Source organism: Cryptomeria japonica, chromosome 8 (assembly GCF_030272615.1).
Source record: "Cryptomeria japonica chromosome 8, Sugi_1.0, whole genome shotgun sequence".
Classification (NCBI taxonomy): Eukaryota; Viridiplantae; Streptophyta; class Pinopsida; order Cupressales; family Cupressaceae; genus Cryptomeria; species Cryptomeria japonica.
Window position 1 is genome coordinate 589,699,141 of NC_081412.1, and position 10,948 is coordinate 589,710,088.

At 37.1% G+C, this 10,948-nt stretch overlaps 1 protein-coding gene across 3 annotated transcripts; it reads left to right on the plus strand.

Annotated features, from left to right (window-relative positions):
• Window positions 1–75: 75 nt before the first annotated feature.
• LOC131029939 (uncharacterized) lies at window positions 76–1,832 on the plus strand. Of its 3 annotated transcripts, none has more exons than XM_057960626.2 (5): window positions 76–394; window positions 494–705; window positions 818–970; window positions 1,062–1,309; window positions 1,414–1,832. In XM_057960626.2, exons 1-5 carry the CDS (start codon window positions 325–327, stop codon window positions 1,664–1,666), a joined length of 936 nt encoding a protein of 311 aa, XP_057816609.1. In that variant the 5' UTR covers window positions 76–324; the 3' UTR covers window positions 1,667–1,832. The 3 variants fall into 3 exon arrangements, with proteins under 3 accessions (XP_057816609.1, XP_057816610.1, XP_057816608.1); XM_057960625.2 differs by having other exon boundaries at window positions 77–394; window positions 800–970; XM_057960627.2 differs by lacking the exon at window positions 818–970.
• The last annotated feature ends 9,116 nt before the right edge of the window (window positions 1,833–10,948 follow it).

The window sequence follows — 10,948 nt, forward strand, 5'->3', positions numbered from 1 at the left end:
TTTATTTTTCCTACCTTGGATTCCCTTTTCAATTTTTTGGCCCGTCTTCCCAAAACTATGATAAAATATAGTGAAGAAGGTCAACGACCTTTTGTCGCTGCTCTGCATCTTCTCTGCTCCAATGGTAGACTGGCATCTTCTCTGCAGTTCGATCTTCTATATTAAATCCATCACAAAAATGCTATCAACGTGAGTTTTGGAGATCTTATATCGATCAGCTTAGTTTCAATTCCTCCAGATCAGTGCAAAATCTGCCATCAGTTGGTGTTGCCAAGCTTCTATACATCATCGGAAGGCACAAAATTTGTGGGTGTTTTGTCTTCCATGGAGAAAATACAACACAAGTTTGTTAATGTTGGAGAGCTCAAATTACATGTTGCAGAGATTGGATCAGGTGTTTCTTATCACCCATTTAAGTTTCTTCCACCTTGGGGTTTTAACTTTTTGTTTAGGGCTTTATGAACCCTGAGATATTGATAATGTTTAAATACAGGTCCAGATGTGCTGCTGCTGCATGGATTTCCTGAAATCTGGTATTCATGGCGCCATCAGATGATTGCCTTAGCAGATGCAGGATTTCATGCAATTGCACCTGACTTCAGGGGTTTTGGACTCTCTGATCAGCCTTCTCAAATTGAGAATGCCAGCTTTGTGGATCTGGTGGAAGACCTGGCAAACCTTGTGGATGCCTTAGGTATTCAGAAAGTATGTAGCCAAAACTCTATTTCATTGATTTACACCCACTTGAGATATTGGATCTTCATCTCATCTCCCAAATATATATTCCATGAATTTATAGGTATTTGTTGTGGGTAAGGATTTTGGAGCAGGGATTGCATATTATTTCTACCTCCTTCACCCTGAGCGAGTGAGAGGCATTGTAACATTGGGCGTACCTTATATTAGGCCTGGTCCACAAACCATTCACTTGGATTCCTTTCCTCAAGGATTTTATATTAGACATTGGCAGGTTTCTGTTTATTTCCCTTCTTCTGTTGTTCAATATATACTGGACTGAATGTTGGCATATTGTTTTCTAATGGACCCTTTTCCTTATGTAGGAGCCTGGAAAAGGTTTGGCAGATTTTGGGCGTTTTGATGTAAAAGCAGTGGTAAGGAATACATATACCCTTTTCTCTGGAAGTGAACTACCAGTAGCAGAGGAGGGTAAAGAGATCATGGACCTCTATGACCCTGCAACTCCTCTGCCATCTTGGTTTACTGAGGATGACCTGAAAACATACTCAAGCCTGTATGAGAAATCAGGTTTTGCTTACCCTCTGCAACTTACATACGTTGGCATTTCCAGGTATAGCTAGAAATTACCTTCTTTTATTAAAATATTCCAGCATTTTGAATCATCCACTAAGAATCCTCTATCATGCAAATTATATGGGCAAATTTCATTTACAGGAACTGGGGCAAACTGGAGGAGATCACAGACTATACTATTAAAAGTCCCAGCTTTGTGATAATGGGTACCAAAGACTATATCCTAAAATTTCCAGGAATGGAGTATTACATCAATAGTGAGATGCTCAAGTCCGATGTCCCCAATCTGGAGGTCCAATTCTTGTCCGAGGGAAGTCACTTTGTTCAAGAACAATTCCCGCAGGAAGTGAATAAGCTTCTAATTGGCTTCCTCAATCAGCAGTTGCAATGCTAAAAACAATACAAAATTTAACATCCAAGCAGGGAGAACAAGTGTTTATAGGAATAAAAGTACACAAACTTTTATGGTCTTCTCCTGCAACCATGGAACTGGGAGAAGTTTAGTTTTGAGCATGTTTTAATACTTTTGATTGCATTTATAAAAATGTTCATTTTGATCATTAGTTTTCATAATTGAATGCAATCTATAAAAGTAGCAACTCATCTGGTGCTTCATCGGTGTATCAATTAAACTTGAATTAATGCACAATTAGGGGAAAGGATCCAGTAATTGAGGATGTTCCAATAGTTGTAATAGCATTTGATGGTTTAATGCCGAATATTTTTAACTATATTACACTAATAGTTGTGACTTTAAAATTGTCTCTCTTGATGATGCCACATCATGTGATATTACATCAATGCACCAATAAAGCATGACTTAGTGCACAACTATTGGTCTACCCTTTTTGTGGGGTCTTTTTAGATACTTCAATAGATAGCATCATATTTGATGATATGACCCTAAGGCCTTAGCTTTCAATAGTAGACTTGCCAAGTAAGATATCGTAAAAATTTGTAGTGATTTAAAATTTTCATGTAGGATTTGAGAATCACAAAGGGTGCTCAACTATTGGATCCTTTCCCCACAAGTCTACCCTTTTATAAGGGTCTTTTTGGACATCTCAACAAAAAGCATGTTGATGTGGCATCATATTTGATGATGTAGCCCTGGAACATTAGTTATGAGCAAGGCTTGGCCAAATAAGCCACTTTAAAGCATTAGAAGTGACCCTAAATCACCACGTATGATATCAAGAGGCACCCAGCAGATACTTTCTTCTACAAAAAGAATTGTTGAGAGTTGAAATTGTCTTTTCATTAGATCTTAATAAATTGATACAGTAAATTTTTTAATTTAAATAAATGTTTTTTATATGAAATTCAAAACAATTTTAAAATAAATGTTGTTAGGTATTCCAATGCTTGTCTATTTTTGTTACAATAAAATGTTTGATTTTGTTGATTAGAATCAATCTTAGAGAGAGAGAGAGAGAGAGAGAGAGAGAGAGAGAGAGAGAGGTACAAATTAATAAACAATGTATTGGTTTATGATAATTATGAAGCATGACATTGAGTAGGAAAATAGGCTTTGGATGAGGCTTGAGCGAGAATGGGTCAAATGGAATAGAGGCCAACATTGAAAACAAAGATGGTGATAAGGATGGTTTCTACCTGTATTTCAAATATAGGGGAGTGTAGGGAAATTTTTTGGACCCCTGCCAAATATAGGTGTGTTCACAAACAATGTAAATGGAAACCTAGTTGACATTAGGTTGTGGCTTTTCCACAAGGCTTGTTTTTTATCTTCTTCACCAAACATGAAGATAGTGCATAGACCATATTAGATGGTCAATGGTTTCTTAGTAAGAATGGCTTACTACTCCAAATATGGATGCTCTGTTATGATCCCAAGAAAGAGTTCATCAAAAATTTCTTTTGGTTTGGGTTAGACTTGTTGGAGGACTAGAATGAGGAGGTCTTGTAAGCATAAGCAACTCCTTTTGGCAATTTATTGAAGTGGATGAGGTCACCAAATTTAGAAAATGATTATTGTTTGTAAGATTATATATATGTGGATATTGAGAAGGTGTCTCCTTCTAGGATTATCTTTTCTTTTGAATTGCATAAATGGGTAAAAACAAATAGCCTTCGATAATTCCTTGCTTTTTTAGAGTGGCTAATGTGGAGGTGGTGGATTGTTTGAGCAACAAGAAAAAGTTATCTTTTTCGATAAAATGAAGCAATCTTTGCCTTCCCTGCCTCTCAATGGTGAGGTGGAAGGTCCCTTGTTGAATGGATCTAATGATGCTTGCAAAACACTTATGGGAAAGTTATGAAGGAGAGTTGTAGGGAGAAGGAATTTCAAGATTGTAAACCCGAGTGATCTCTCCCCTAGTTATGTTGCAATGGTCTCTCCCCTTTGTTTATGGGTATTGATGTTAGGAGAAGACACTTCATGTGACCCTCTAGGTCCTCCAAATCTAAGACTAGCTTTAAAAAATATAAGTTAGCCTAGAAAGATCTTTGTAATTAGGAGATGGTTGATGCTATCTAATGTTCCTTGAAGTGGTTTGGTTTCAAATTGAAATAGATTAATTCTCCTATGGTCCTTGGGTAGTTAGCCTAGTTTTTTTTTTTCCTTTTTCTTTTAATACCTTTGTTGTTTACTTGTTAATGTATTGCAATCTTCTTATTGTTGCTTTTATATAGTTCTTTTTGCTTCATTGGGATTCATCATTTTATCTTTATCTCTTTGTAAAAGGGCTTGGGCCCTTTCGAAAGCCCACCTTTATCAATAACAAGAAAAAAATAATATCTTGATCAATAAAATATGGAGAGAGAGAACGTGTACAAAACTTCACTAAATTAATATTTGCTAAACTCAAAAATCAATTGTGTTATGACAAAAGGTTTTGTTAGCTAATTTAAGATAAAATATTTTAGCTCAAATAAATGTTGGATAGTGTTGTATTCATTCCATGTTAAATAGTTAGGGTTATATTAGGACCTTAATTTTATAGTTTACCTTGCTTGTCAAATAAACATTTTATGAAGGTTATCTATGTTCGTGTGTAAAGGGTTATTCCCTAATTGGTTTTTTTCAAGGACCTATTCACATGTAGTTCTTAAGTTTACTTAAGTAGCGTCTAGACTACACATAGCATACTTATGTTGGGCATTGATGTTGCTAGGATGTGTTGTTGTCATTGATGTCAACATATTCTTGTGATTTATTGTTCCGATGGTTGCTGATTGGTTTATTGGGATCATGGTTTGGTGTATGGAGAATTTCTAGTACCATTAAATATTTTTGTATTGGTTTTGGTTATCCGAAAAACTTAATTAATCATATCATATGATCCAATTTTTATGATCAGTGCTTTGCAGAGTTTGATATTTCCTCCGGTATATTCTGGTGTGATCAGATCTTGAGCTGAGTTCTTGGGAGATTGTTTGGGATGGTCTTGTGTATCTTCATTTCAGATGGTTCATGATTTGGTGCTCCACAAGTTATCTTTCTTCATGACAGTTGTTGTTGTTTGAGTGTTCTTGAAGTTCAAATGTTGATCGATGAAGATCTGATAAGTGGTGTTGGTATAGCTATTATTGATGATTCTAATGTGCTTGTTGGTGTTTCCTAATTATGTCCTATTTGTTTTAATAATCCACAATGATCATTGTGCAATTTTTTGGTGGTTTTCATGATCCGATGTTGTTCTTCGTGTTATGTGGTATTCCTAGTGGTGTAGCGTGTTGCGGTTGATCTTGGCAAGATTTCCGGTGGTGTTACCTATTTGGAGATTTGATTTTGGGTCCATGCTATGTCATGTATAACATTATATTGGTCTGGTGGTTGATCTTTGTATCGTGTGATGTAATTTTGTAATTAGGTGTTGAGGGTTTAGCCGACCTTGTTGTCAAGGTTGACGAGTTGTATGAATAGGTGTCATATTCATATAATTTAGGTATGGGTGTTGTATCTGCATTATCAGAGAGTGGAAAAGGGTGCAAACAAGTGAATACATCCTTCGGCATTAAGATTGAAGTGATGCAGAGCAGACATATGTGCTTAATTGGAACTGTCGTCAGGCATTAGTAGATGTTATTAATGCAGTTCATTTGATTCTGGATTGTTGTCCAAACATTTTGTAAGTCAGTGAGACTTCCTTGTAAGGTAGTGAACCTTCCCTGAGGGTTGTAGCCTTCCGAGTTATTGTATCTTGAGTTGTAAGCTCTAGGTAGAGTGCTTGAATGATGGTGTCTTCCCTATTGTAATATTTACACATACTGTTGCAAAGTATCATCTTATTGTGGGTAGATTCCCACTATGGTTTTTCCCTTAACCGGATTTTCCACGTCTAAATCTTGTTGTTGTGCTTATCTTTGTTTTTACTGCAGTTTATTAGATTTGCATTTGCGATTAAGTTTGTTAATCTGATGAAAACCGATTCACCACCACCCCCCTCCCCTTAATTTTCCTTCATTGTTGTTGCCAACAACTGGCATCAAAGCTAGATCCTCCTAAAGAAGCTTAACCGCTTGAGGTGATCCGGGATGGCAACTGGAATTGGAATTGTTATCTTTAAGAAGGAGAATCTGAGATTTGATGGAAGTAACTATGCTATATGGAAGAATTGGATGGAGGCGCACTTGATATGTCTTGGAGAGGATTACTAGAAGATTACTAAGTGTTTAAGATGAAAATGGATAACAACAATGTTGAAAGACTAAATTAATTCAACCACATAACCCTAGCCTAACAACAACAAAGATCCACCATAACATATGAAGATTGCCTAATACAATGCAAATCAAATGAAATCACAAGATTATACCATCACATATCCAATAGGGTTTGGATCTCGATTCTTCCTATCTCCATTGATCTTGCTTGATATATTTGCTCTCAGATTTTATGTGTGCACAAGAGATCAACAAAAAACGGAAATGTGGTTTCAACTAGGATTGATTGCATATGAAAGTTCAAAAGCGTAGTGTAGTCGGGTGGGGTCGGGGTTTGATAATGAAGGAAGCATCTCCTTATATAGAAGACACCATAAGAAATGGAGGGATAAGATTAAGAGGTGTAAAAGATAAATGGTTGGCTATGATTAGAGGGTAGGTAAAGAAAATAAGAAAATAATGAGAGGGTAGGTAGTGTAGGAATTAAGAGATGAATGACATGTGTCATAGGTAGAAAAGGTTAATGAATTAATTAAATAAATCAAGATTTATTTAATTAATAGAAGAAGTGGGATCAATTAAATAAATAAAATATTTATTTAATTTAGAAAAAAGATAATTTAAATAAATAAATGTTTTTATTTAAATGAGAAATAAGGCTAGAAGAGGATAAATGAATTAATTAAATAAATAAAGATTTATTTAATTAATAGAAGAATTAGGCTAAAATAATTAAATAAATAAAATGTTTATTTAATTAGACTGGACAATTTTAGGTGTCTACACTAAGAATGTCTATTTTGTTCCTCTGAATGGGCCAGATACTGTTGATGAGATCAAGGAAGCTGAAAATAACATTAGAACTAAGGAAGCATTGTTGAGTGGCCTGACTAATTCAGAGATGACAAATGTAATCAGACTTCAGACTACACATGCGATTTGGGAGAAGCTTAAAATCTTGTATGAAGGAGTTAAACAAGTCAAAGTTGCTAAGTTGCAGAGTTTGAAAGGGAAGTATGAGATGTTGAGGATGGGAGAAGATGAGATCATAAATTCCTTTATGGCTAAGGTGAATGAACTTGTCCTAGGTATCAGATGTTCTAGTGGAACCCTTGTAGAAGATGAAATTATTGCTAAGGTGCTAAGATAATTGCCTCTTGCTTACAAACATAAGGTAGCAGTGCAGGCTATGGGATTGTGATATATTCTGCATGTGCCTGAGTTTCAGGCAAACATGGGATTGCTGACTGCATTAGCTGAGAGATGGCACTCAGAGACATGTACGTTTCATTTGTCGATGGGTGAGATGACAGTCACTTTAGAGGATGTATACAGGATATTGCGGATACCAATCGATGGGGAGTTAGTTCCTTACGATCGAGAGGGAGACAAGGATGCACTGAGACGAGTGTTTCAGGATCCAGGACAAGAGATGAGGGTTCAACATGTGGCTTGGGATACCATGACAGTGACAGGATTGGCACTACCGGCGATGCTAGCAAGAGTGATCAGCGGGTTCCCGTGTCTGTATAGGGTGGGATGGGGGGGAGGAGGATGATGAGTTACTATCCTTGAGGGAGATCTTTCAGGGACAGGAAGATGAGATCCAGGATTTGGAGAGGGAGACATCTAGGCTCAAGAGACAACTGAGGGACACTAAGTGGGAGAGGGATTAGGCTATTCAACGCTATACAGAGGCTGAGACAGCACTGAGGGCAGGGAGGCAGGCAGTAGAGGACATAGGGGCCAAATACGCCTATGTTCTGCGGGCAAGGGAGGAGATAGCCTACTGGAGAGACCTGTATTATGGAGTGATGCCACCAGATCAGCAGGCTAGGAGCTTCCGGAGACCATCGCGGACTGCAATGACCACTGGAGGGAGACACAGGAGACATGCATCTAGCGGTGGGGTCATGGGTCCTCCACCACCACTAGATTGAGGGGGCAGGAGAGATTATCCTGGGGCGAGTCCTTCCAGGGCTCAGACTCCGTCGAGGCCAACCAGTTCGAAGGGAGGGAGTTCATCATAGCCTTAGAGGGAGTTCATCATAGCCTTAGAGGGCTCCCTATGTATCAGTTTTGTACTATTTTGTATGATGACACCTTCGGATGATTGTAGCCATATTATTTTGACATCCTTGTATCATGACACTTATGATTTTATATATCTATATGAGATGATTCATCCTTGCAGCACCTATATGCATGTGTACCTATGTGTTAATGCATGTGTCTATATGATGCTTATGATATGGATGCAAATATGTACGTGATGCAATGCAATTTTTTTTTTCTTTTATGTTTTTAAATGTTTTGTCAATGCAAATGTGAATGTACGAAATGTAGATGAATATGATAATGCAAATAACTATTTACATGATGAGAATGTAAAATGTTCTAATATGTGTTGTGTGCAGGATGTGATGGAATTGTGATATATATATGTTATGTATGAAATGCTAACATGTGGTAGTGCAGGTGCAAACTACATGAAATGCAAATATTTTTGGTGTGTCATTATACTTAGTCATGTGATAGCAGGCTACACGGACTCGGGAAGGATGATGGAAGTCAATCAAGAAAGGGGGATGGAAGATAGAAGATATGGAAGTGAAAGATCTTTGTGTGCTATTATCATCATTGAGCTTTATTATGGCAAGTAGGTTATGACAATCCAGGCATATGTTTGACCCGAAAAGTCATTGTACCTATTTGCATGGAGATAAGATAATCACAAACAAGGAATGCCCCAGTTCATAGTAGACTCATAGTGTTTTCATATCCTTGGACAAGTCATAGCATTACTAAGAGACAATCCACAGACAACAAAGAAAAAGAGGTAACGATACCCCATCCTCGCCTTTCTAGTCAAAGACATCTTGGAGATAAAATCTCTAGTCAGAGACATCCTGGAAAAGCTAAAAGACATGTCACCAGAAAGATAAAATCAAAAGAAAACCAAGACTCAACACCAACATCCACTGTAGTCCTCAAGTTTAGTGTCTCTTGTCACTTGTATAAGTCAATTTGATTATGGTCACAATGTTTACTTTCACAAAAGGATAGATAGCACTAAACCATAATGTTGTCTGAGTCTGCTGAAAGATTTGATTTGTTGAAGCCCATTGTTGTCACGTCTCATCTAAAACTGACCAAATCCATGAAACTGATACTTTATTGCGGAGAAGACGGAGCTTTATTGTGGATTGGCGATGCAAATGTTGTTTTATTGTGGATTGTGCACGGATAGACTGAAGAAAACTAAAAGAAATTGTACTCTTCAAAACATGTGATGCTCTCAATTCCACACCCATCACTAGACGTAGGATTTGCTTTAGCCACAGATAGGAGCTGATTTATTATAGATGGAAAGGGTGAAAATGGAAGTTTATTATGAATGGCTAACCAATCTTAGGTAGATCAATAACAAGCCATGATGGGAATGGGTAAGTTTATTATGGATGAAGAGGTTGTGAGTGTGTGCAAAGTGAAAGGATGAGAGTGAATCCTGAAGGAGAGAGGAGCAATGTCTCTATGTATGGCGTTGGTGACCCAGTTTTCACCATGGTACTTGCCCAGGGCGCCACCAAAGTGGTTTTCACCATTGGACGAAATGTTTTTCTTTACTTCTTTTATTTTTCAATTTTTTTGCTGTGTCACAAGGCGCCTATTTGCCAGGTTTTCACCAAGTAACGGTTTTTTTATTTTTATGATTTTTTTGTATTTTTGATATTTTTTTGAATTTTTTGTATTTTTAAATTAGGATACTCTGAAAAGCTATATGTAAAACCTACAAAGGTGCATGTTGTTGATAAGATCTTCCAAAGGTTCACCCTTTGTGGTTGAAAGTTGATATGCATCGGATCCATAGACTGTCGTAATGATGTAAGGACCAGGCCAATTTAGTTCAAACTTGCCCTTCTTCTCTCTATCTTGCTGATTTTTAGGATTTTCTTTGAGAACTAAGTCACCTACCTCAAATGTGTGAGGCTTTACCTTATGATTGTAGTTGTGTTGTTCCTTGGCTGAATGATGTGTAGCTCGAGTGACTGTCTTCCTTGATGAAGGAACTGAGATAGAATTACTAGCGTGTGGACTACGTAGGCCCATATGCATGTCACCTAAAGGAGTTTGGGCATCCCTGATAACAAAGTCCCTCGAGGAAACTCCATTAAAGGTCCAGGATGTATCACCATAAGGGAAAGGATGTGTGGAACAAGTGGTTGAGTGATGAAGGCTTATGATTATGAAAAGAAGTGAAAGTAGGATGGCATGATGGAGACTTAGGATCAACAAGTATGTTTTTTGACTTAAAATTTTAGAGCTTTTACCCCCAGTTATTTTGGTATTAGGGAGATCAACTATTGTTCTTTTTATTTCATAGGATTTTTATCCTTGACCTTTATTTTTTTAAAGTTCAATAGGTTTTGATTTTGATTTGGACTAAAGGACTTCTCTTTATTTTTTTCTTTTAGATTTTTCTTTTCAAAACTTGATTTTTGATCCCCAATTAGTAAGGGCTTTTGTAATTCTTGTTGATCCAAGTCTAGAAGTGGAGTGAAAATGGAATGAGTGGATGAAATGGTAAGGCTATGTGAGCTCTCAAGAGGGTTGGCAATACACTCAATAAATTCTTCACTGGAACCACTCTTAGGACTATTGATCTCAAGAGATGCTTGCACCATTAGAGGAGATTTGCATTTAGACTTACTAGCCACAACACTAGGTGGTTCACACCCAATTCCTTGGCATTGCAAATTTTTTGTAGGTTGTTCTTGTTGACTGAATAACTTAGGAGATAGTGGGACTTGATTAACATGAAAGATATACTCACCACATCCCATGTCTTTAATCTTGAAATTTTCTTTGATCTCTGCTTGTTTTGATGTAGAATCTTTCAAGGATTCGGGATCCACATATGCTGATGATGGAATAGCTTCTCAATTGATTAGGATTGTTATTTTTGATCTAGGTCGCAGATTGTTGCAATATATGAATGGATTTGGGTCAACTTTAACGGTCACTTCAACTCCATTGTGTGGAAACTTGA